We start from the raw sequence: 27357 nt of genomic DNA, 5'->3' as shown, positions 1-27357 counted from the left end.
AGAAGCAGCATGGCTCAGTGGAAAGAGCATGGGCTTGGGAGCCAGAGGTCATGGGTTCGAATCCCAGCTCTGCCACTTGTCAGCTGTGTGGCTGTGGGCAAGTCACTTAACTTCTCTGTGCCTCAGTTACCTCATCTGTAAAATGGGGATGAAGATTGTGAGCCTCATGTGGGACAACCTGATTACCTTGTATACCCCAGCGCTTAGAACAGTGCTCTGCACATAGTAAGCGCTTAACAAATACCAATATTATTATTACTATGTAAAAATAAGAAAATCAGGAAGGACACAGTTCCTTTCCCACACAAGATTCATAATGTAAAGATGAGGGAGAACAGGTATTGCAGGACGGAGAGAAGTTAAGTGATTTGCCCAAGATCATAAAGCAGGCAACATGTAGAGCTGGAATTAGAATGTAGGTTCTCCCATCTCCCAGGCCTGTGCTCTTTCCACTAGGCAACACTACTTCTACTGTTAATACTGAGAAGGATGAAAGGTAGGAAGAGGAGGAAGATGAAGAAAGGCAGGAAAAAAAAGAAGAAAAAACAACAGGCTACCGAAGATAGCACAACAGATATTCATTTGGGGAACAGTTTTGCACAGTCCAAGGTCTTTGGAAAGTGGTTGTTTAGTAAAATAAATGAGGATCACTTTCCCCACAAAGAGAGCAAAGTTTGCTTGGTCGTAAGTATTTGCATCTCATATTAATGGCCATTTTAAGTACTACCCAGTTCTAGACAAAAACCTACAACAATAACAATAGAGGACTATAACTACAAAGAAGGAAATGATGATAAACTGAGTGATTATTCCCCAGCCTCAAATTGTCCTGACTTCATAAATTTCTTTTCTGGTGTCTTGAGGATCTTTAAAAGTTTACCTTTGTTTCCTGAACCTGGGTTGAAGATGGAATGGAGGGAAGTAAAGACCATTAAATAGACAAAGACCCGAAGACACAAAAGAGACAGAAAAAAATCTACTGGCTAAAAGAATGACACTTTTAGCCTTCACCTTCACCTCTCCGCAGCTTAACCCTCCTTTCCCCCCATTTCCCTCTGCTCCCCCCACCCTTCCCATCCCCTCAGCACTGTACTCGTCCGCTCAACTGTATATATTTTCATTACCCTATTTATTTTGTTAATGAAATGTACATCGCCTCGATTCTATTTAGTTGCCATTGTTTTTACGAGATGTTCTTCCCTTCGACTCTATTTATTACCATTGTTCTTGTCTGTCCGTCTCCCCCGATTAGACTGTAAGCTCGTCAAACGGCAGGGACTGTCTCTATCTGTTGCCGACTTGTTCATTCCAAGCGCTTAGTACAGTGCTCTGCACATAGTAAGTGCTCAATAAATACTATTAAATGAACACTTCACAAAACAGTTATTTGTTTAGTGTTACTAATGTTATTATAATTAGCACTTTGGTTTCTGGCAGGGACTATAGCAACAGGGAACAGACCTGAAACTCCTAAATAATCCCAATAATAATAAAATATCTCTTGACTATTACAGTTATTGCAATAGATAAGCCCAGAGGCTTTAAACAACAGGAACACAGCGTGGCTCAGTGGAAAGAGCACGGGCTTTGGAGTCAGGGCTCATGAGTTCGAATCCCAGCTCTGCCACTTGTCGGCTGTGTGACTGTGGGCAAGTCACTTAACTTCTCTGTGCCTCAGTTCCCTCATCTGTAAAATGGGGATTAAGATTGTGAGCCCCACGTGGGACAACCTGATTCCCCTATGTCTACCCCAGCGCTTAGAACAGTGCTCGGCACATAGTAAGCGCTTAACAAATACCAACATTATTATTATTATTATTAACACTTGAAAAATTGAGAAAAGAGTACTCAAGCACATTAGTTACCTGTTCCTTGTAAAATGATTGGCATTTCAGCTTCCAATGTTTGGATTTCCCCAGTGCACCTTAAGTACGGTATAGCTACCCAGGGGAAAGTTTGGAGAATGCAGGCCTCAACTATAAATGATCACTGGAGCGGCAGTCTCAAAATATACCTGGCTGATACCAGGTTATTTACTCCAAGGGTGACAATAACCTTCTGCACAATCCAGCAGAGAAAATTGAGAAGATAAAAAACCAAGGATTATTATGCTCTATCTACAAAAGTATCCCAAGACAGCATAGACAAGAGACCCAGGTTATAGTCCCAGCTCCACCACCTGCCTGCTGCATTAAATTGGGCAAATGTTTTTTATTAGTAGTAGTAGTATAATTTTCATGTCATTTGCAAAGTGTTTACTATGTGCCAGGCACTGAATTAAATGCTGGAGTAGATACATGTTAATCAGGCAGGCAGTCCATGTCCCACATGGGGCTCACAGTCTTCACCCCCATTTTACAGATGAGATAACTGAGGCACAGAGAAATTAGGGGACTTGCCCAAGGTCACACAGCATACAAGTGGCAGAGCCAGGATTAGAATTTAAGTCCTTCTGATTCCCAGGCTCATGCTCTGTGCCTCAGTTTTCTCATCTGTAAAATGGGGATAGGATGCCTATTCTTTCACCCCAAGGCTGTGAGTCCCATATATGATAACTGCTAGCATTATCATTATTTCTCGTGTACCTGCCAACTGCAGAATGAAGCAATTAAACACAGTCCCCATCCAGATCGTTGTCTACCAACTCTGATGTATCGTACTCTTCCAAGCACTTAGTACAGGGCTCTGCACACAATAAGTGCTCAATATATATGATTGATTGATCAAAGTCCACCAAGAGGAAAATTTGGTCTTTCACTTGTTCATCTGGATTTTCCCTCAAATATGAAGTTGTGGATGGGAAGAGCCACCTTAAGGAATTGGACCCATATGGGATACTGCTCCCACCCCTACTTCCCTGTCCGTTTTATGACTTCAGGACAAGAGTCTTCTTTCTTGTAACACAAGAAAAGATTATTTTATATTCTTTCTAGATCTTGGAACATATTAACAACTTAGAATTCACACAGAATTGCCTGTTTTTTGTTTATGGGTAGGGCATCTAATATTTAAAATTTGCTCTTTAAATTGATGCAAGAGAGAAAATCTAAAAAAAAACAACTTTATTCATCTCCAGAAATTTTACACTTTTTTTACTTTTCAGGTTTGTTCAGTACCTCTAAAATGGTTTTCTTAAATAGTCCAATAAACTAATATTACATTTGAAAAGTTCTTCCCTCTCCCTGCCTTTTAAAATTGTACTCAGAATTTTAAAAGGATAAAGTTCATTACTACAGTGATAATCCATAGTGCTAGTCAAGCCTGATTAAAGTGCCACTCCTTTTTCAAAAAGGCAATAAAGGTAATTACCTTAATAATGTTAATAGGCTGATAATAGCATGTGCTAGTGCTATATATATAATTAAAATAAGTTCTCTTTAGTGTTGCCTTTCTTAAATTATAATAAAGATTCAGTAGAGACCCTAGAAGGAGCACTGATTTGGTCATTCATTATTTTGTCTCTCTCATTTTTTAGTCCAAGCTTCCAATTACCTTGATTACTTTTCTCTACTTCCTTTCTGCCTTCTGTCCAATGAAATTTTTATCTATTTTGAGTTGAACCTCCCCCCCAAAAAACACACAAAGGGAAGCAATGTGTTGCCATGTGACAGAATAATGGCATTATGTTATATCTCAGCTTTCCAGGGATGGTAATGAGGGCATTTATTAAAGCATTTACTATGGGCTGAGCAACAGGAAAACAAGATAATCTGACAGAGTCCCTGTCAAACACAGGGCTCACAGGCTAGGAAGGAGGGTGAGTAGATATTATATAGATGTAGTACTGAAGCACAGAGAAGTTAAGTGACTTTCCAAGATCACACAGCAAGTGAGTGGAAAAACCAAGACTAGAACCCAGGTCTGGCTCCTAGCCTTGAGTTCTTTCCACCAAGTGGTGCTTTAACCCATTACTGCTGCTTGAACATATTCTGTCACAAACATGGCTGCAGCCTGCTCTAGGCTGAGAGTGCTTCAGAGTATTTTTGGGTAGGACATCTAATCTTTAATTTTTGTTTTTTAAATTGAAGCATGAGAAATTTTTTTTAAAAAAAAACCTTTATTCATCTCCAACGATTTTACACTTTTTATACTTTTCAGGGTTTTTTTGTTTTGAGGGTGTCTAGTTTTTCTGTATTTTTTTTGGTATTTTTTACATGGTTACTATGTGCCAGGCACTGTACTGAGCACTGGGATAAATATAATGTTAGACACAGTCCATGTCCCACATGAGGCTCACAGTCTTAATTCTCATTTCACAGATGAAGTAGCTTAGGCACAGTTGCATTTATCTATTTGCCTAAGTGTGTACTTGTGTATTTTTTAATGGTATTTGTTAAGCGCTATGTGCCAAGCACTATACTACGCAATGGAGTAGAAACAAGATGATTAGGTTGGACACAATCCTTGTCCCACATAGTGCTCATAGTCTTAATACACAATTTGCAAATGAGGTAACTAAGACATGGATAAGTTAAGTGACTTGCCCAAGGCCATGCAACAGACAAATGGAAGAGCTGAAATTAGAACCCAGGTCCTTCTGACTCCCAGGCTTGTGCTCTCTCCAATAAGTCACATTGCTTCTCTCGGTGAGTTTCAGTGCGTGAGACCATGTGTGTGCTTCCTCTAGTGTTTGTTGCCATATGAAGTTGAGTGGGCTGAAAATGTCCACCTTCCCCATCTTCAAAGCCCTACAATAATCATACCTCCTCCAATTTTCTTCCCCTGACTTCCCCTCATTCCCCTGTTCTATCCACCCTCCCCTTTACATCGCCAATACTCTTGGATGTGTATCCCTAAGCACTTTAATATTCCAGCTCCAGCACCACAACACTTATGTACATATCCTTATAGTCTGCCATTTCTCCTATCTGAAATTAATTTTAATGACCAACTGCCCCTCTAGACTGTAAGCTCCTTGTGGGCTGAAATCATATCTACCAGTTCTATTGCACTGTACTCCCCCAAGTGCCTCATAACAAGTGCCACACTTAAGTGCTCAATAAAAAACACTGATCGATCAATCAAATGATTGGTTCAAGAAGAGTCTGGAAAATTTCCAAAGAAGATACGTATCTATGGACTTCCAGAGGAAAGTTAAGGGTGATGGTACAGTCCTGACCAATAGGATGGACGTCAAGGAGGGCACCTGTCACCCTGTTAAGCATCCTAATGCTATGAGAGATAGTAGGCCAGACCCATCTGACCTAATTATGGCATTTCTTCAGATTGTAAACTTGTCTCTAGATTGTAAACTTGTCTCTAGATTGCAAATTCATCTCTAGACTGTAAATTCATTGTGAGCAGAGAACGTGTCTACCAACTCAGTTGTACTGTACACCCCAAGAGCTTAGTTCAGTAATTTGTATACAGCAAGTGCTCAGTAAATACCACTGATGATGATTTCTTATTTGAGAGTTTAGCTGAGGTGCCTCTGAGATAAACAGGTGGAACAAAGTCACAGATTGGCCCTCTGATTTGCTTTGGCAGGGTCAAGGTGAGGGCAGGGGGTGCTATGACAGAAATAATCACCTTCCCAGAGAGCCAGTGTACATGTAGTTTTATTTAAGAGTGCTCTAACCCACGTTATGGTTGACTGATTGTACTGATCTGCTTGTTACCATGTGTTTTCAAATCACAGTTTGGCTAGAAAGCTACAAGGCAATTAGGGAAAATTCCTCCAACAATGTGGGCCTGTTGGGGCTTTCTGTGGGTCACATCATAGAAGGAACAGCTTGTGCACCTGTGCATGGCATGGGGACATGTGAGTACCAGAGCATGTGTTTCCCTTAATGGGAGGTTTTGCACGGGAGGCTTTGCACGAATGCAACCCGCTCATTATAGGAAAGTTAACTGTATTCTGGAAGGAAATCTTAAGCATTTGTTTTCTATTGGATAAAAATAGAAACAATAGTTAATAAGGGGGTGACATTACAAGGCTTCTTAGACAGTATCTAAACTGCAGAAAACTTCAATAGCTGGTTGGAGCTGTTTCTAGTGAATGTCTTACCAGTGAACAGCAGTATGCGGTCAGGAACGCAAGTCATACTGGGTATGAATAAACAGAAATCTAAAAATATACAATAACACTCTATACTGAAATGTCATTTATTTTACTTTACCGTATGCTCATTATGCTTATTTTCTTCAAACCAAGCTAGCCTGTAATGTTGTCTAATACCATTTCATGCTATGTGAGCTCAGCATGCTTTTCTGAGACTTCCAATACGATCTCGTTAGCATGACTTTGAGCGTATTTAGATGTTAAATAAGCTTGGTGCACTCAAAGAATGGGGACCTTTGGAATGGAGAAGCCTTTTTACAGCAAAGCAGAGCTTTACTGTCTGAAGGTGGGCAGGGAATGTGTCTACTTATTGTTATATTGCACTCTCCCAAGAGCTTAGTATAGTGCTTTGCACACCATAAGCACTGAATAAATAGGACTGAATGAATGAAAGGAACCTAGTATTTTGTTGCCCTGTGGCTGGTGTCCTCCCTTCCAGACATCTCTACTTGGATGTCACACCAACCTTTCAAATTTAACGTGTCCTCTTCTTCCCACTCAATCCTTGTCCTCCCCATGACTTTCCCATGATTATAAATGACACCAATCTCCCTGTCTCAAGAGTGTGTAACCATGGCATTATCCTCGACTCAGGGCTCTCATTCAACCTGCATATTCAGTCTCTGTCACCAAATCCTGTAGGTTCTACCTTCACAAAATCTCAAGAATCCATCTCTTCCTCTCCACCTAAACTGCTCCCATGCTGATCCAAGCACTTATCTTACCCTACTTTGACCTCCTTCCTGCTCTCCCATCCACTAACTGTAGGGGTTTCTCAAGGGTCAGTTCTTGGCCCTCTTCTGTTCTCCATCTATACTCTCCCTTGGTGAACTCTTTCGCTCCCAAGGCTTCAACTGTCATCTCAATGCAGATGACACCCAAATCTACATCTCCTCCCCTGTTCTCTCCTCCTCCCTTCAGGCTTGTATCTCCTCCTGCCTCTGACACCAGGACGTCTCCACCTGGATGTCTGCCCACCACCTAAAACTCAACATGTCCAAAACTGAGCTCCTTATCTTTCCTCCCAAACCCTGTCCTCTCCCTGACTTGTCTGACTCTGTGGACTGCCCAACCATCCTTCCTATCTCACAAGCCCGCAACATTGGTGTCATCCTTGACTCAGCTCTCTCATTCACCCCACACATCCAATCTGTCACCAACGCCTGCCGGTCTCACCTTTACAATATCATCAAGATCCAGCCTTTCCTCTCCATCCAAAAGGCTATCGTGCTGGTACAAGCTCTCATAATATCCCAGCTGGATTACTGTGTCAGCCTCCTCCCTGATCTCCCTTCCTCCTGTCTCTCCTCACTCCAGTCTATTCTTCATTCTGCTGACCGGATCATCTTCCTACAGAAATGCTCTGGGCATGTCATTCCCCTCCTTAAAAACCTGCAGTGGTTGCCTATCAACCTCCGTACGAAACAAAAACTCCTCACTCTTGGCTTCAAGGATCTCCATCACCTTGTCCCCTCCTACCTCACCTCCCTTCTCTCTTTCTACTGCTCACCCTGTACACTCCGCTCCTCTGCTGCTCACCTCCTCACTGTCCCCCGTTCACGCCTATCCCACCGTCGACCTCTGGCCCACGTCTTACCGCTGTTCTGGAATGCCCTCCCTCCTCACGTCCGCCAAACCAACTCTCTTCCCCTCTTTAAAGCCCTTCTGAGAGCTCACCTCCTCCAAGAGGCCTTCCCAGACTGAGCATCCCCCTTTTCCCTCTGCTCCCCCTCCACCCTCTGCTCCTCCCCCTTTCCCCTTCACCTCCCCTCAGCTGAGCCCCCTTTCTCTCTGCTCCTCCCCCCTTTCCCTCCCCTCAGCACTGTGCTCATTTGTATATATTATTTATTACCCTATTTATTTTGTTAATGAGGTGTACATCCCTTGATTCTATTTATTGTGATAATCTTGTCTTGTTTTTGTTTTGTTCTATTTTGCTCTGCCATCTGCCTCCCCGATCAGACTGTGAGCCCGTCACTGGGCAGGGATTGTCTCTAACTGTTGCCGAATTGTACATTCCAAGCACTTAGTACAGTGCTCTGCACATAGTAAATGCTCAATATGTATTATTGAAGGAATGAATGAATGAATCTTCCTGCTTCCTATGTCTCCCAACTCAAGTCCTTACCTCATTCTGCTTTTTATTTTTTCATTCTGGGAAAAGGGGGAAGTTCAGTCTGGGAAGGCCTCTTGGAGGGGGTGAGCTCACAGAAGGGCTTTAAAGAGGGGAAGAGAGTTGGTTTGGTGGACGTGAGGAGGGAGGGCATTCCAGAACAGCGGTAAGACGTGGGCCAGAGGTCGACGGCGGGATAGGCGTGAACGGGGGACAGTGAGGAGGTGAGAGGCAGAGAAGCAGAGTGTACTGGGTGGGCAGTAGAAAGAGAGAAAGGAGGTGAGGTAGGAGGGGACAAGGTGATGGAGAGCTCTGAAGCCAAGAGTGAGGAGTTTTTGTTTCGTGCAGAGGTTGACAGGCAACCACTGGAGGTTTTTAAGGAGGGGAGTGACATGCCCAGAGTATTTCTGTAGGAAGATGATCTGGGCAGTGGAATGAAGAATAGACTGGAGTGAGGAGAGACAGGCAAAAGGGAGATCAGAGAGAAGGCTGACACAGTAATCCAGCTGGGATATTATGAGAGCGTGTACCAGCATGATAGCTGTTTGGATGGAAAGGAAAGGGCGGGTCTTGGCGATATTGTAAAGGTGAGACCGGCAGGCGTTGGTGACAGATTGGATGTGTGGGGTGAATGAGAGAGCTGGGTCAAGGATGACACCAACGTTGAGGGCTTGTGAGACGGGAAGGATGGTCGGGCAGTCCAAAGTCAGGGAGAGGACAGGGTTTGGGAGGAAAGATAAGGAGATCAGTTTTGGACATGTTGAGTTTTAGGTGGCGGGCAGACATCCAGGTGGAGATGTCCTGGAGACAGAGGCAGGAGGAGATACAAGCCTGAAGGTAGGAGGAGAGAACAGGGGAGGAGATGTAGATCTGGGTGTCATCTGCATTGAGATGATAGTTGAAGCCTTGGGAGCGAATGAGTTCACCAAGGGAGTGAGTATAGATGGACGTCCTGGAGGTAGAGGCAGGAGGAGATACGAGCCTGAAGGAAGGAGGAGAGAACAGGGGAGGAGATTTGGATTTGGGTGTCATCTGCATAGAGATGATAGTTGAAGCCATCTCCACACTCCTCAAAAACCTCCAAAGGTTCCACATCCATTGCTCCATCAAATGGGAACCCTTACCATCAACTTCAAGGCACTCATTCAGCTCTTCCCTTCTGACCTCACCTTGCTTATTTCCTACTACAATCCAACCCACACTCTATGCTCCTCTAATTCCAACATTTTCTGTACTCGATCTCATCTGTCTCGCTACCAACCCCTTGCCCACATCCTCCCTCTGGCCTGAAAATCTCTACCCCTTCCTATCTGACTTTCCCCACATTCCAAGCTCTCCTACATCTCCAATTATTAATGGTATTTATTGAGTGCTGTGTGCAGAGTACTGTACTAACCACTTGAAGAGTGCAATACAACAGAGTTGGCAGACATGTTCCCTACCCACAATGAGCTTACAATGTAAAGGGGGAGACAGATACTAATATGAATAAATGATTTATAATATATAATTTATAGATCTGTACAAAACTGCTTTGGGGCTGAAGATTAGATGAATATCATTTGGTGAGCCCACAATGAGCTGCCTTATTAGTGACTGTTCATGATCTCATGAAGGCACTGATGGGCTCTACCTGAGACAGGTGATTGCTGGCCTATGGAGGCAGAGCATGGAGGGAGATGTGGCTTTCTCTCCCTGTTCTGCTCGATAATGGGCCTGGACCAATCAATGAATGCCACGTAGAGCCACAGCTGCGATGCCTAAGCCAGATAAAAGGCAGTGGTTTTGAATCTCAAGGAGGGATGAGCAGCACAAAAGCAAGCAGGAGGCATAAAGCGAAGCACCTGGAGAAGAAGCATGTAGAGGAGAAGCAAAGAAGCATATTGAAAGCAGTAGTAAAGCAGCACTTGAAAGCAGCAGAAGGCAGCAGCTCTTGGAAGCAGAAAGAAGCAGCACTGGCAGAATGGGCTCCCTTGACCAGCAGACTGGTATTGGACCCTTGGTGGAGTGGAGTGAGTAAGTGTGTGTATGTGTCACTCTCTTACACTTTGATAAAACTAAGTAAAAAAACTTTCCACAGTAACCTTGGTGATCAGAAGTGTGGTTTGACTTTACTATGTGTCACCGAGGCTTCCCGGTCCAGGAAAGTCCTGGTTGGTATGATACAGGGGGTTTGTGACACATCAAATGCCCAAAAGACACACATTCAAGTGCAAAGATGACATTGAAGGGATAGGAAGCCAGGGAAATGAGGGCTTCATCCAGGAAGGCCTCTTGGAGGAGATGTGACTTTAATAAGGCTTTGAAGGTAGGGGGAATGGTAGTCTGGTGTATATGGAATAAGAAGAAGTTCCAGGCAAGGGGAAGGATGTGGGTGGTGGTGAGATAGCCAAGATCAGGGCTCAGTGAATAAGCTGGTGCTAGAGGAGTGAAGTGTGCGGGCTGGACTGTAGTATATCAGAAAGGGAAGATAAGAGGAGGTGAGCTGATCGAGTGCTTAAAAGCCAATGATGAGGAGTTTCTGTTTGATGCAAAGGTGGGTGGGGAACCACTGGAGATTCGTGAGGAATGAGATGTGGACTGAAAATTTCCTTAGAAAAATGATCCATGCAGCAGAGTGAAGTATGGCCTGGAGTGGAGGGAGACAGGAGGCAGGAAGGTCAGCAGTCATCAAGGTGGGATATAAGTGCTTGGATCAGTGTGGTAGCAATTTTGATGGAAAGTACAGGGAAGATTTTAACAATATTGTGAAGATAGAATTGACAAGATTTCATGATGGATTGAATATGTGGGTTGAATGAGAGAGATGAGATGACGCAAGGTTTCAGGATTGTGTGACAGGGAGGGTAGTGGTATGTCTACAGTGATGGGAAAGGTGGGGAGCGCAGGGTTTGGGTGGGAAGATAAAGAGTTCTGTTTTGGACATATTAAGTTTGAGGTGACAGCAGAACATTCAGGTAAAGATGTCCTGAAGGCAGGCGGGAATGTGAGACTGCAGAGAAGCAGAGCAGGCAGGGATGGGTAGATTTGGTAATTATCGACATAAAGATTGCAGTTGAAGGCATGGAAGCAAATGAGTTCTCTGAGGGAGTGGGTGTAGATGGACAATATAAGGTAACCCAGAACTGAGCTGTGAGATTGGGTGGCAAGGAGGAGTCTGCAAAAGAGACTGAGAAGGAGCCATTGGAGAGAAAGGAGAACCAAGAGGAGACAGTGTCAGTGAAGTCAAGTTTAGATAAATTTTCAAGGATAAGAGGGTGGTCTAATAATAATAATAATAATGTTGGTATTTGTTAAGCGCTTACTATGTGCAGAGCACTGTTCTAAGCACTGGGGTAAACACAGGGGAATCAGGTTGTCCCAAGTGGGGCTCACAGTCTTAATCCCCATTTTACAGATGAGGGAACTGAGGCACAGAGAAGTTAAGTGACTTGCCCAGTCACACAGCTGACAAGTGGCAGAGCTGGGATTCAAACTCATGAGCCCTGACTCCAAAGCCCGTGCTCTTTCCACTGCGTCTACAGTGTCAACGGCAGCTGAAAGGTCTAGTAGGATTAGAATAGAGTAGAGGTCATCAAACTTGGTGAGAAGAAGGTTAGAGAGGACTATTTCCTTGGATGTAAAGGGGAGGAAGTCAGATTGGAGGAGATCAAGGAGATTTTTTATGATATTTGTTAAGTACTTATTATGTGCCAGGAACTGTATTAAGTGCTGGGGTAGAGTCAAGGAACTCAGGTTGGACACAGTCCAAGTCCCACATGGGGCTCACAGTCTTAATCTCTATTTCACACAGGAGGTGACTGAGGCATAGAAAGGTGAAGGGACTTGCCCAGGGTCTCACAGAAGACAAGTAGGGGAACTGGAATTAGAAGACAGGTCCTTCTTACTCCCAGGCCAAGAATGAATGAAGGGAAGTTTCCCTATGTTGGAGCAGGGGTTCCACAGGGCGCACTTGGCTGAGGCTGGAAGTGGGCAGTGGTGCCCAGGATGAGGGACATCATGAGGAGTAGGAAGGAGTTGAATATGAGTGAGCTTGTGGGGCCAGTGGGTTGAGGATGAGGGGCAATGCTGGGACAGGATGAACAGGATGTAGCAGGAGAAAAGAGTGAGGGGGTGAGGAGAAAAGAGTGAGCAAGGGGGTGAGAGAAGCAGTATAGTCTAGTGGATAGAGTAGGGGCCTGGGAGCCAGAAGGACCTGAGTTCTCATCCTATCTCTGACATTTGTCTGCTGGGAAAATCATCTTGGGCAAGTCACATCAATTCCCTGTAATTCAGTTATCTCATCTGTAAAATGGGGACTAATACTGTGAGCCCCAGGTGGGATTTGGACTGGGAACAACCTGATTAGCTTGCATCTACCCTAGCACTTAGTAGAGTGCTTGGCACATAGGCAGTGCTTAATACACACAAAAAAAGGGGGGTGGGGGTGGGAAGTAGGATGGGAATAAGCTGACTGGGGAGGGAGATGGGGGGTGCTGGGCATGGGGGCAGGATTGGGGGGAGCAAACGGAGGGGGCTAAAGGAGTTAGGGTGTAAAAGAAAGAAAGTCTGGAGCTGCAGCAGCTGATCTGTGGAGGCTAAGGAGGGTTCCTTTAGTAGGTGGGAACTCAGCAACTCTCAACTGGGGGGCTCTGCAGAGTGAGTAGACAAGTATTGACAAGCCCAAGCCTGCTAATTTAGCAAATCATTTTAGCGGCTGTCCCCAGAGTGAATGGGCGAGCCTTTCAAGTCATGAGTTTTTCATGGGTTAACCCGTTTGTTATCTTCTTGGTGACTCTGTCCTGCTTCTTTGGCAAGCATCCGGGGTCCTGGTATACAAAGGGGTGGAGGTGATGAGGGGACTGACGATTCTTTCTTTGTGCAGGTCCAAGTCCCCAGTGCACAGATGCGGGGAAGCAGGGAGATGAGGGAGGGCTTCGTGACTAACCCTTCATGTCCACTGCCCGCCCTACCCTCCACATCTCCTATACACTCAGATCTGTATCGCATAAGCTTGTGAAATTCACCCCATTCTCAGTCCTTATGTACATACCCTTACACTTTACCATTTCCCCTATCTCATTGTGGGCAGGGAATGTGTCTACCAACTCTGTTATATTATCCTCTCCCAAGAGCTTAGTGCAGTATTCTGCACACAGTAAGCACTCAATAAATACGACTGAGTGATCTGCAATTCATTTTAATGTCTTATTTATATTAATGGCTTTCTCCCCATCTAAACTGTAAGCTCCCTCTGGGTACAGAATGTGTCTACCAACTCTATTGTACTATATTCTCCCAAGTGTTTAGTACAGGTGCTTTGCACACAGAAAGTGCTCAATAACTGACATCGATTAATAGATGGATTGACTGCTCACGTGCTTCATACACAGTAAGCATTTAATAAATCAATGAATCATAAGTAGACATTTTGAGGTGGCAGTGAGATCTCCAAGTGTAGATTTACAGGAGGAAAGAGGAAATGAAGGATTGTAGGTTAGATGAGAACCCTGGGCTGTAATGGTGGACTTGGAAGACTCTTGCATAGGCAATTTGTGTGGGTATGAGAGAAGGGTTGGGGTGGGGCAGTGAGTGGATTGTGTATTCCTACCTCTCTGTATTTTTCTTTACCTGTCTGCACACCTCAATTTATCTTTATTCCTTTCTTGCCTTATCTCTCTCTCACAATCCCAAAGCACTGCTCCTACACCTTGGAAGCACCCTCCCACCCCCCTCACTAAAATGCTGTACTGCTCATATCTCCTCACTGTCTTTTGGTTGTGGATTCCTCTCTGCATCAAGCAGAAACTCCAAATTGTTCATTTAAAGTACTCCGTCAGCTCTCTCCTTCCTACCCTCATCCATTCCCACAGCAGCCGATTGATCTGGGTTCCTCTCAAGTTAACCATCAATCGATCATTCCATTCATTCAATTGTATTTATTGAGTTCTTACTGTGTCCGGAGCACTGTACTACATGTTTGGGAGAGTGCAACACAACAGTAAATAGACATTCCCTGCCCCCAAACAAGCAAGCACTTAATCAGATTTCGCCTTCCTACCCCCAACCATTCCCACTATATTTCAGCTCCCGATCTGAAGCTAACCATTAATCAATCAATCAATGGAATTTATTGAACACTTACTGTATGCAGAGCACTGTACTAAGTGCTTGGGAGAAAATAATACAACAAGAGTTGGTAGGCACATTCTCTTCCCATAATGACCATCTATTCCCTGCCCATAATGACCTTGTGCCATTTTGCTTTGCTTTTGTCTCTCCCAGAGACGACCTCTTTCTCATGCCTTCCCTCCACCTTCACAGTCAACAGACCAGAGTTCTTTCCAATTGTCAATACCCTTCTGAGATCACAACTCCACCTGGGGGTCTTCCCCAAGTAATTTCAAGACTGCTACCTTCCATATTAGCTGAGAACTTAAGTACTCAGAACCATCATCTTATATACTCTACTATGCCTCCTGTGATTTTTTTAAAATCCTTGTCTCTCAAATTAGGCTGGAAGATCCTCAAGGGCAGAGGTCATGACTTCTAACTCTTTTATGGTCTCCCAAGTGCTTAGTACAGTGCTCTGCCCACAGTAGACATTCAATAAATGTTATTGCTGAAGATGAGGATAATCACTAATTTAAGTTACTTTTGTTTCATTTAATAACAACATATTAACAGTCAGAGCAGCATTAACTGAGCATCTGCTAGGGATGGTGCTCTCTGGAAACTACAGAATAAGAAGCCCTGCACTCCTCTAAGAGGGGAGGAAAATATGAAATATTTATAATGAAAATTGTCAAAATAATGAGTGCTACAAGAGTGCTACAGAAGGTGTAAATAAAGTCTTACATTTTAGACAGTTCCTCAGACAATCACAATAGATGCCAAGCAAGCATCTATTTAGAGTTGGCTAAAAGCTCCTTGTGGGCAGAGATCACACCTACTTACTCTTGATTTTTATAGTATTTGTTAAGTGCTTACTATGTGCCAGGCACTGTACTAAGCAATGGGGTAGAAACAAGCTAATCAGTTTGGCCACATTCCATGTCCCACATGGGGCTCCAGGTCTTAATCCCATTTTACAGATGAGGGAACTGAGGCACAGAGAAGTTAAGTGACTTGCTCAAGGTCATACAGCAGACAAGTGGTGGAGACTGGATTAGAACCCAGGTCCTTGTGACTCCCAGGCCTGTGCTCTATCCACTAGGAGTGCTGCTTCACTGAATATTTCTCTCCTAAGCACTTAGTAAGGTGTTCTGCACACAGTAAGAACTCAATAAATACCATCAGTTGATTGCTGGCCCTAGAAATTAAGAAGAAGGTGGGATTTGAATATGGGGAGAGCTGTGGTTTCTTTGAAGTGGAGATGGAGAGAGCGCCAAGCCAGGGGATAAAGTGTTCAAGGGGATGGAGGCAGAAGAGTCTAGAGCAAGGTTCAGCTAGAAGCAAGTTGGGGAAGAGCAGGTGATGGGGAGATAGATGGTGCAGAGCCTTAAAGCTAATTATGAGAAGCTTTTGTTGGAAGTTAAGGGATTCAGGTAGCCAGTGGAGGGTTTGGAGGATAGGAGAGATGTGAGTCAGGCGTTGCTATAAGAAGATAGACAAATTCACAGTGTTTTTTGTTTTTTTTTTAGGAATGTGCACCTTTTTGAAAGAGCAGTCCATGCATGAATATCTTTCCAAATATATGGCCCATCCATAGGAACAGGCTTGATCTGCTTGCTAAAGAATAAAGGAAAAGCAAATGTTTGACATATTTAGACCTCATTAATAAAAAGAAAAATAGATTTGCACAAAATACATGATAGGTAAAGATGTGATACTGAAGCTTAAAGTATTTCAAAGTAGTGAAGTGGTAACAAGAAATAATGCTCTTCATAAAATCCCAGCAGAATCTGCAATTTTCTGTCTATTTCTCAGACTATCACAATAGATGGCAGGCAAGCAGGTTTTCCCTCCTCTCTCTGGTCTAGGAATTTGCCAGTACAAAGTGTTCTCTAACATCTACCTTAAAATCCAGTAACTTAATAAACACAAACTTAAGCTTGTTTAAATTTCTAACTCAGAAATGCCTCAACTCAGGCTACGATACAAGTAATTTCTTGCTCATTTGAATCATTCTCAAATAAAGGAGAAAAGGGGATATGGTTCTGAACTGTTTGTCATAACCAATGCAGAATATTTTTCCTTAGTGTGGCTATTTAAGACATCTTTAAGATATTTAATGAGCTGAAACAATTCTTCTGTTCACCTGAATTTTAACGATGATAGATAAGGCTACTGGATCAAAGAGAGAGTTCCTGCCTAGTATGTAAGAAACTGAAAATCAATATCCTCCTCAGCAGCATAGGTTGGGTGGGAGGATTACAGAACAACTCAGAGAACAGCACTGAACTTTGAATTTTTAAGGTTACTAATAAAAATAGATCTGTGTTAGCAAGACCAGTCCTTCCAGGTCCAAGAAATGGGACGTGTCTTGTTCGCCCACTTGATTGATTGATATCCACTAGTTGCTGTACTTTATTATACCAGGTAATTCACACATATCTTCCTCCTACTTGCCTGTTCCAAAAATTACCTGACAGTTTAACTTCAAGCTCAGCACGACTTACATCTCTGTGGCTACCAGATCTATGACTAGAATACCAATTGGTGTAGGACGGAAAATCACAAAAGCCAACTTTGGATGAAAAAACAAACCAATGGCTTTCCTCCTCGTGCATTTAAAATCTTTCGTTTGCTTTTCATTTGAGCAGAAACTGAGAGGAGGGGGATAGAGAATGGAAGGAAGGAAGGAAGGATGGAAGAACGGGAGGGAAGGAGAAAGGAAGGGAAGTAAGAAGGAAGAAAGGAGGAAATGAGCAAGGAGGAAATAAGGGGGGATCAGGAGAGAGAGGAAAGGAAGGGGAATAGTTGAAGTTTTAGACCAATGACAGAATTTTTCTTAAAATACCTGGCCAAGAGATGACTCACCAATTGTCGATGAATGGACATGAAGCTAATATTCAGGTCATCTTGGGATGAGTCATTACCAGGTCCAAGAGACATTTGATTATTTTACCATCAATCCATACCAACTTCAATTTTGGTCTTTGTGAGATGTCAATATACAGTGGGACCACATGCTAGAACACCATTTAATCAGTCTCCCCAAACCTGAAACTCATCATTCTCCACATTGAACAAGTAGTGACAAGTCTATAAAACAATCAGCTATCAACAGGCAGTCCTTTACCAATCCATGGCTGTGTGGTACTTCTAGAGCATTGGAAAGAACCAGAGCAAATAATTAGTGCTCTCTACTGCCTACAAAGCCCACAATAGCCCACACTGTTGTGCTTGATTATTCCCAGCGCCCAAACCTTTGAACAATCTTTGACTGAAGATAAACGTTTAAATCAGTCCAACTGCCTTTGCTGCCCAATAGTGGAGTGGGGAAAGGAAAAGCGGCTGAAATTCAGAATAGAAATGTGGTGATTCCTCTCGTGGCCGAGCCCTTGCCCACATCATCCCTCTGGCCTGGAAGTCCCCTCCACCTTCTATCTGACTTTCCCCAACTTTAAAGTCCTCCTGAAGTCACATCTCCTCCAAGAGGCGTTCCCGACTAACCCTTCATTTCCCCTCCCACCCTCCCCTTTTCATCCTCTATGCATTCAGATCTGTACCTCTTAATTTTGTGATATTCACCCCCCCCCCAAGTACGTGGCATTTATGTACTTATTAGCCTTACACTTTGCAATTTGAATTTCCCTTCTGCATCGTCTATGCACTTGGACCTTTGACTTTTGGGAATTTGATATCCATCCCACCCTCAACCCCACAGCAATTATCTACATATCTTTAAATTATTTATATTAAAGTTCATCTCCCCCTCTAGACTGCAAGCTTGTTGTGGGCTGAGAATGTGTCCGCCAACTTTGTCGTACTGTACTCACTCAGGCACTTAATACAGTACTCTGCATATAGTAAGTGCTCAATAAATACCATTGATTGATTGATTTCCCCTGTTTGTAATTGATTTTAATGTGTCTTCCCTTCTAAACTGTAAGGTCATTGGTGTACCATCTGTACTCTTCCAAGTGTTTAGTACAGTGCTCTGCACACAGTAAGTGCTAAATAAATGTGACTGATTGACGGCAAGCAGCTGGGGGACAGAGAGTCCACCTTGATAGACCTACAGCATCTCTCCCAGCCACACTGTTAGCTCATTGTGGTTTGCTTCTCTATGGTTTCACATTTTGAAACTGGTGTCAAACTTGCTCTCTTAGGTCCCTCCAAAGCATCACCAGGCTAATAAATCAATGGAATTTATTGAGGGCTTACTGTGTGCAGAGCACTGTACTGAGTGCTCGGGAGAGTACAATATGACAGAGTTGGTAGACATGCTTCCTGCCCTCAACAAACTTACAGTTTAGAGGGAAAGACAGACATTATAAATAAATAATGTATAGATACGTACCTAAATGCTGTGGAGCTGAGGGTGGGGATAAATCACAGCTACTCGGCCAATGAAGTTATTTGTTTAAAGTTTCCCTCCTACCGAGACTGTAAGTCTCATGTGGACCAGGGACATGTCCAACCTGATTAACTTCTATCTACCTCAGGGCTTAGAACAGTGCTTGACACATAGTAAGTGTATAACAAATACCACAGTAACAAATGTAACAGCAATAACAATAGGAATAATAATCTGCTGTCAAGGGAGAAGTGGGTGATTTCCTTGGGAAATTAGTATTTAGGAACATTTTAGGCCTCAGATATGTTTTTAAGGCAACAGTACTGTAAAGTTTTCAATTGCAAGGCAAGCCACCTGATAGAGGTTTTCATGATCAGAAGATAAAAGGACAGGGGATACTGTAAGCAATCAATAAATGCCACTGATTGATTGATATAAAAGGAGCAGGGTACATAGGTATGAGAGCTGGTTGCTGAAGAGTTTATTCCAAACCCCAATATTTCTTCCATAATTGGGCCTGCCTCTTCTCTATCCAATGCCACTTCTCTTATTTAGGCCCTAAAATCATGGCCTAGTGGAATGATCAAGGAACCAGGGACCAGGAGATCCAGGTTCTAGTCCCACCTCTGCCACCTGCCTGGTGTGTGACTTTGGGCAAGTCATTTAACTCTCTTTACCACATCTTCCTCATCTACAGAATGGGGATAAAATATCTTATTCCCTCTTCCACTTAGACCCATGGTAGTAAGGGTCTGTAACTGATCTGCTTACCTCATGCCTACTCCAGAACTTAGCACAGTGCCTGGTACACAGTATGTGCTTAATAAATACAATTATCATTACTAATATTATTAATGAGACTCATCAACAGATTCCTTTTTCATTGTGTTTTTAGGATCCCATTTTGTTAGGACCTGAAAATTTGGCTTGCCTTTGCAGCTGGAACAGTGGGACTTTTCTCAAGCTACTGGCTGTCTCCCTAAATTTACCAACTTTTATTCTAGTCAATATGCTGATTCCACTTCCCTGAAGGGGATCCCAGAACTGCTACGATCTATCAATCAATGGCATTTATTGAGTGCTTACTGTGCACAGAGTACTGTACTAGGAGCTCAGGAGAGTACACTTTAAGAGCTAGTGAGTAAATTGGTGTTTCCTTTCCTTTTTCCTACAGTCCTCTTATCTCCCAGCGGCAACAGCAGCTCCTCCCATTTTGCCCAGAAACACAAGGGCACAAAACACAAGGACTCCTTCCTGCTGAGACCTAATAAAGTTGCCATTACATTTAACAGACCTGGAAAGAACGAATGCAATTCATAACATTTCTAAATCTATTATTGAATTTTATCCTTGCAACAGCCCTGTTTTTGAGCCTTGGATCATCTATTTTCCATACATGGCACTTTATATATTGCATGCATTTATTTGGCTTCTTCATGGCAGGAACCATCTCTCCTCTACATTCTGTAAATATGCCACCCCCTTCAGCCCCCTTCTCCCCCACTGCATTTCCCAATAGATCCTGGCACAGAATCTTGCACCATATGGGTGCTCAATAAATATTCATGGACTTGAACCAGTTAAAGAGTTTCTAATTATTTCTTTTGAAAAGACACATAGGATTATCTTGTTAAAAAGGTCCCCTTCTTCTAGAGTGATTATTTAAAAATGCCTAAACAGCTTGGCCTAGTGGATAGAGTATGGGCCTGGGAATCAGAAGGACTTGGGTTCTAATCCCAGCTCTGCCACTTGTCTGCTGTGTGACCTTTGGCAAGTCTCTTCACTTCCCTTTGACCCAGTTACCTCATCTGTAAAATGGAGATTAAGACTGTGAGCCCCATGTGGGACTGGGACTGTGCCCAACTTGATTAGCTTATTTCTGTCCCAGCTCTTAGAACAGTGCTTGACACATAGTAACTACTTACCAAATACCATTATTATTATTATCTTTTAACAAGGTAAAGTAAAACTGACTAAGGACTAAGAGGTGTCTGGACTGGCAAAAGAAAACATTAAAAGTAAACTCCAGTGATGGCTACTGGGGTGAATGTGCCATGGAAAGCAAAGGATATGATAATGTCAGAGTCTGCCCTGGGGAGCAGTGCACGATATTTTGTGCCAGAAAGAAATCAGTGAAAGGAAGTAAAGGAGATTCAGTAGAACTAAGATGGACATTGGGGACTGGACATTTAGTCTTAGGAAAAGGGGAGGTAACTGAAGAATCTGAAAATAAACAACACCCTGGTACCAATTTTAAGTGTTGACTAATAAATTTATAAAGAAAAATAAGCAGTAATGACTCAGTGGAAAGAGCATGGGCTTGGGAGTCAGAGGTTATGGCTTCGAATCCCAGCTCTGCCATTTGTCAGCTGTGTGACTTTGGGCAAGTCACTTAACTTCTCTGTGGCTCAGTTACCTCATCTGTAAAATGGGGATTAACACTTTGAGCCTCATGTGGAACAACCTGATTACTCTGCATCTACCTCTGCGCTTAGAACAGTGCTCTGCACATAGTAAGTGCTTAACAAATACCAACATTATTATTATTATATTGTTATGGAAAATGCAAGCTGACATTTAGATAAATCAAAGGAACTATCCAGCAAGAAAAGAGTTCTGTTAAATCTCAGTGACTTGGTGAGTTTGGGAGAATAATATGTTCTGGTTAGAAATTGCTTCAAGAGTTCAACAAATCCATCACCTTGACTTCAGGAAAACCTATTCATAAACCATGTGAGGTGAGGTGAATATCATATTTTTAATGATCCCTTTTAGAAAAGAACCATTTCCCTCGATAATTCATTCTAATGTTCTCCCTAGCTAAAATTCTTACAGCTATTTCCTCTTATATTGTTCAGTCAACTTCAAGGCACTCTCCCAAGAGCTTTAGTACAGTGCTCTGCATATAGTAAGTGCTCAACAAATACCATCAATTGATTGATTGTTCAAGGTATATTCAGGTAATGAGATGTCTAGGTCAATGGGGGAAGCAAATTTTATGGATACAGCACCTCAGTAGAGTCTAAATTGCCTATAAACTCTGATCAGACTTCAAAACCACCCCTCTTCACAGTTTCCAAGTGAGATCATCAGCAGAGAGTGGGAGCAAGGCTATAACAAAAGAGGTAAAACCCTTTGCTTAAATCAATTGATGCATGGCCACCTCACTGTTTTACCAACAAGAAAAAGAAGGGACACTTTTGCATTTGATCTGAACAGTGTGTTTATAAACATTTTCTCTAGGAACAGACAAAGCCATGAAAATCTGGATAAAGTCAATCCAGATTGCTTCATAAAAATGGGGATTTAGGTTCCAGTCCCTTTGAGGCCCAGAGGAAGCTGGGTGAGGTGGAGGTGGGAGGCTTTTGAAAGAGGGGAATATTAGGGGGAAGAAGGTATGGAGGACAGTGGATGGCCAACAGCTAGGGAATGAAGGCTATCACTGAGAGCAGGGAAAAAGGCAGCAACCATGGAGAAAGATGGGGGGGAAGGCTGTGATTCCATTAGGGAGGGAAGCGTGTGGGGCTTAGCCTTTGTCAGAGATCTATGGCCTGGGAAGGGAGAGTGTGACTCTCCATCTTGTAGTCTGGGAAGGTGCCCAACTTACTGCGGAAGAATGTTGGGGTCTCCCTTGTGACTGAGGAACCATGCTATGATATACCTCCAAGCTCTCTTAGGTTAACTAAGGGCCTGTAGGAAAATAATGGCACTAACTATGTGCCAAGCACTGTTCTGAGTGCTGGGGTAGATACAAGGTTAATCAGGTTGTCCCACAAGGGGCTCACAGTGTTAATCCCCATTTTACAGATGAGGTAATTGAGGTTCAGAGAAATGAAGTGACTTGCCCAAGGTCACACAGCAGACAAGTGGCAGAGCCAGGTTTAGAACCCATGACCTCTGACTCCCAAACCCATGTTTTTGACACTAGGAGATAGTAGGAAAGCCCTTTCTAGGCTTGCAGGAAATCCATGGAACATTCTGCCTCTCAGAGCTCATGTTCTGCAGTATGATTGTCCTGAATATGTACATTTGTGTCAACTTTCTCTGGGGCAGAGAATCACAGTGATACTCCAAAGCAAGCCAGGGGACCTCAACAAAATTACCCCTTTTCCCTGGTATTTTGGGCAAAAGCTATGCTACAACTGAAGTTACAAATGATTACTCAAATAGCATGGCCTAGTGGAAAGGAACTGGGAGTCAGAGGGCTCCCAGTTCTAGTCCTGGTTCTGCCACTTGCCTGCTGTGTGACCTTGGTCCAGACACTTTACTTATCCATGCCTCGGTTCCTTCACCTGCAAAATAGGGATTCCTACTTAGACTGTGAGCCTCATGTGAGAGCTGATTATCTTGTATCTTCCTCTGTGCTTAGTACAGTGCTTGGCACATAGTAAGCAATTAGTAAATACCACAGTCACTGTCCAATATAAGATAACTGAAAAATCAACAGAAGTCAACTTGAAAGGAACAATTTAACAAAGGAATATTTGCTGAGGAATTATGCACGTTGAACTTTGAATAATATTCTGCCAATAGACACTTACTATGATATATCCCTTATACAAATACCTTCAGTACCAAACAAGGCAAAAATGAAAATATTGTCAAGAAAGAAGCACAGGGTCAGAAAAGAGAAATTTAAAATGATGAAGAAAAGAGCCCTCATGAAACTCAAAGGAAAAATGCCAAGGAACATAGGGCACTTTGAAGGGATGTTAGGAAGATGATTTCTAATAGACCATGAAGAATTAAGGAAATGTAAGAGAGTTGACAATTACATAAGGCTGAAATGGAATATCTTGGTGGAAATGTATAACAAAAATGGAAAGAGCTTGACAAAGAGATTGAGGATGGATGAATTTACATGGTTTTTACAAGTCGATACAATGAAAGGTGAGTCAATTACATCCAGCAAAGAGTGAACCCGGATCCAGCCCTGGAAGTAATATGGGAAGGCATCAAATGTGCCAACTGTAGAGATAACATATGGCCGGAATATCTCAAAGCAGGAGGTATACCTATATTTAAAATGCTGGCACAATGTTCAATCTTCTGAACAAGCAAACTGCAACTGCATGGAAAAGGACAATGAAAATAGTGTTGATGAAGAAAATAAATTTAAAGATCTCTCAAACTGTAGAGCAATAACATCTCACAAATTAAAAAAAAATTCACCAGGGTGAATCTAAATCTCATCTTCCCTAAGTTTTATTATAATCATTCTAAATCTTGATCCTAATCCTCTTCAGCTTTTGGGCTGCATTGCATATGGGGGTCACTTCCTTCCTTCAAAAACATACTCTAATCTTGTTTTTGTGGACACAGGTTGCCCTTTCCTCCTACCTCTCTGGCCAATCCAGCTCAGGGTCTTTGGCCAGCTCAGCCCCTATCTGCAGATGTTCCTCAAAGCTCTGTTCTGGATTGACTCCCGAATCTACCTACCTAGCCCCAGCATCTCCCTTTCTCTACAGTCTTGCATTTCCTCTTTCTCCCAGAACATAGCTTCACTGTGTCCTGATGGAACCTGCAGCTCACAAGGTCCAAAACTGAACTAATCTTCTCTACCAAATCCTCTCCTCCACCTAATTTTCCCAATTAATTCCTTCAATAGTATTTATTGCGCACTTTCTGTGTGCAGAGCACTGTACTAAGTGCTTGGAGAATACAATTCGACAACAGATAGACAATCCCTACCCAACAATGGGCTCACAATCTAGAAATGAAGTGAATCCAACTATCCTCCCCTTCCCTGAAGCCAGGAATCAAGGTACTCTCCTTGACTTCTCCCTCTTGTTCAACCCCATACACAGTTTGTTGCCAAATCCTGTCAGTTTTTCTTCCACCCTATTTCCAGGATCCACGTCTTCACCTCCATCCAAATGAGCATCGTGTTGGTCCAGCCCCATCTTATATGCAGCTAGACAACTGCATCAATCTTCCACAGGTTTCCCTGATTCTATTCTCTCCATTCTTCAGTCCTTCTTTCACTTTGCTGCCCAGATCATTTTTCTAAAATATCATTCCAATTCTCTTTCCAATTTCTCAATTACCTAAAATGATTATTCATTTTTCTTTGCATCAAACAGAAAGAATTGACCATTAGCTTCAAGTCAGCTCTCACCCCCGTAATTACTGATTATCTTCTTCCTCTACACCCCAGCTCACAATCTTTGTTCCTCTCTACCTAACCTCATTGGACTTCAATTTTGTCACTCCAACCACTTAGCTCCTCCTCACGCCATTGCCCCTGCCTGGAACTTCCTCTCCCTTCAATATGATGGACCACAGCATCTCCCCATCTTCTGAAATCCCATATCCTCCAGGAGAACTTCCCCAATTCATTTCTAATTCTCCCTGCTTAGGTTTTCCCTAGTACCTCTCCAGCACTTCTGTGCTACCTAAGCCCCTAAGTACTCATAACCTCCCAGAGCAATTTTGTTCATATTTTACATATTTATTATAAAATCACTAACTTATGAATATATCCGTTTGCTGCTTCTTCCAATCTATATTTTAGTGTTTATCTCTTCTGCTAGATTGTACGCTCTTGAGAGAACATTATGTCTAATAATTATTTTTAATAGAATTTAAGTGCTTACTCTGTGCCAGGCACTGTACTAAGTGCTGGGATTAATTCAAGCTAGTCAGGATGGACACAGTCCATTTCCCACATGGGGCTCACAGTCTTAATCCCCATTTTACAGATGTGGTAACTGAGGGCAGAGAAGTTAAGTGACTTGTCCAAGGTCATTCAGGAGGCAAATGGTGGAGCCAGGATTATTCATTCATTCATTCAATCATATTTACTGAGCACTTACTGTGTAAAAAGTACTGTATTAAGCACTTGGGAAGTACATTTCAGCAACAGAGACAATCTCGGCCCACACCAGGCTCACAGTCTAGAAGCTCACACATCATTAATATAAATAAATAGAATTATAAATATGTACATATATACACACAAGTATATATATATATATATATATATATATATATATATATATATATATATATATAAGTGCTATGGGGGGTGGTGGGGTAGAGCAAAGCAAGTGAGTCGGGCAATGAGGAGGGGAGAAGAAGCAGAGGAAAAGGGGGGCTTAGTCTGGGAAGGCCTCCTGGAGGAGGTGAGCCTTCAGTAGGGCTTTGAAGGTGGGAAGTGTGATTGCTAGGTGGATTTGAAGAGGAAGGGCATTCCAGGCCAGAGGTAGGACGTGGGCCAGTGGTCAACAGTGAGACAGGTGAGAACGAGGCTCAGTGAGGTTAGCATCAGAGGAGTGGAATGTGCGGGCTGGGATGGAGAAGGAGAAAAGGTAGGTGAGGTAAGAAGGGGCAAGGTGATGGAGGGCTTTGAAGACAATAGTGAGGAGTGATAGTGACTAGAACCAAGTATTTCCTACTGCCAAGCCCATGCTGCTTCTCATATTAATTCTCCTGCAAACTCCCAATTGCTTAGTGTAGTGATCTCTGCACAGTAGGTGTTTAATAGATAGTTCTGATGATTGCTCATCAGGAAAGCTCCTGAATGCCAAACAGCCGAAGACATTAGTAATCCACTCAAGATACTCAACAATGGACCACCTCCACTCTCTGCCATCTGTAGTAGTAGTAACGCTACTTATTAAGCCCCTTCCAAGTGCAAAGCACTGTACTAAATGCTTAGGAAAGGGTAGCAGAAACATGAGATACTCCCCTGCCCATATGGAGCTTACAGTCGAATGGGGGAGATAAACAGAAATATTTACAGTGAATTCTGAATAAATTGAAACTTCAGTCAAAATATTCACATACACCCAAAGCCTGAGGATGGGCATAAACAGAAATATAAAGACAAGAGGGAGCTGCTACTGAATAGAAAAAACGTCAAAAATATTTAGTCTTAGTTTGCTGTAAATTTGATAAGAGGACATTCGACTCAATTGAGTACAATACCAAATTCAATGTGTTCAATTAAACTGAAGGTTTGACATACACAGACCTCCAGGATGAGATAATCTGCAGTTACATAATGTAAATCATGACGTTCAACATTCTGTGTTGCATAAACCAATGCAGAGGGGTGTAGCAGAAGTACACAATCTTACTAAAGCTGTTTACACTCATTCTGGAGTCGCTATTCTCCAAACTCAACTGGGAAGAAGGAAGAAATATTGATGGCAAACTACACTTGGAGTGATTTTTCAAAACAATTGCGGTGAATTTACAAATGATGGAGCAGAGTTGAAATGAAAAATGCCAGCAATTCAGAATGGTACATGAGGTTGGACTCCAGATTAACTGTACACTTGCACAGAGAAATGATTACACAATATTACCCAGAAGAATCCAATTAGAAAAATGGTAAAGAAATTGAAGTGAAAAGTTTCATTTACATTTCACAAGAAAATAAACAATATCTCCAACCCCTGCCTCCCAGAGACAATTCCTCCCTACAGGAATTGGGGTGGTGAGTGGAACCAAATCCTTCCCTAGACTGGAGCCCTTCAATCAGTCCTCATGCCCCCAAAAGCCCCCTACTCATATATTCTGTGCCCCACGGACACACTCCAGGCCGCTGAAGAAAGCTTCCTCCAGTGAATGTCTGATCCTTTGGCTCTCTCCCATTAAAATTCACATTTCAGTTCTAGCCCTAGGTCTCCATATCCAATTCCACCTTACACGAATGGAGGTCATACCAGTTCCCTATCCTCTTGGAACCCAGATTTACCTATGTGTCTGCCTCACTAATACTTCCCAGAATGC

At 42.8% G+C, this 27357-nt stretch overlaps 1 protein-coding gene across 5 annotated transcripts in view; it reads right to left on the bottom strand.

The window, feature by feature from the left end:
* PSD3 (pleckstrin and Sec7 domain containing 3) overlaps positions 1-27357 on the bottom strand; it is a 418976-nt gene that overhangs the window by 42666 nt on the left and 348953 nt on the right. For 3 of the 5 annotated variants that reach the window (XM_029066223.2, XM_029066224.1, XM_029066225.2), the window contains one exon: positions 15807-15884. The exons of the other annotated variants lie outside the window; for them this stretch is intronic. In XM_029066223.2, the coding sequence (XP_028922056.1) occupies positions 15807-15884 (78 nt within the window). The remainder of the gene's footprint in view (positions 1-15806; positions 15885-27357) is intronic. 5 annotated transcript variants of the gene reach the window in all.

This window comes from Ornithorhynchus anatinus, chromosome 5, assembly GCF_004115215.2.
Source record: "Ornithorhynchus anatinus isolate Pmale09 chromosome 5, mOrnAna1.pri.v4, whole genome shotgun sequence".
Taxonomy (NCBI): domain Eukaryota; kingdom Metazoa; phylum Chordata; class Mammalia; order Monotremata; family Ornithorhynchidae; genus Ornithorhynchus; species Ornithorhynchus anatinus.
The sequence above is the reverse complement of the archived record's forward strand: the minus strand, read 5'-3'. Positions and strand labels throughout refer to the sequence as shown.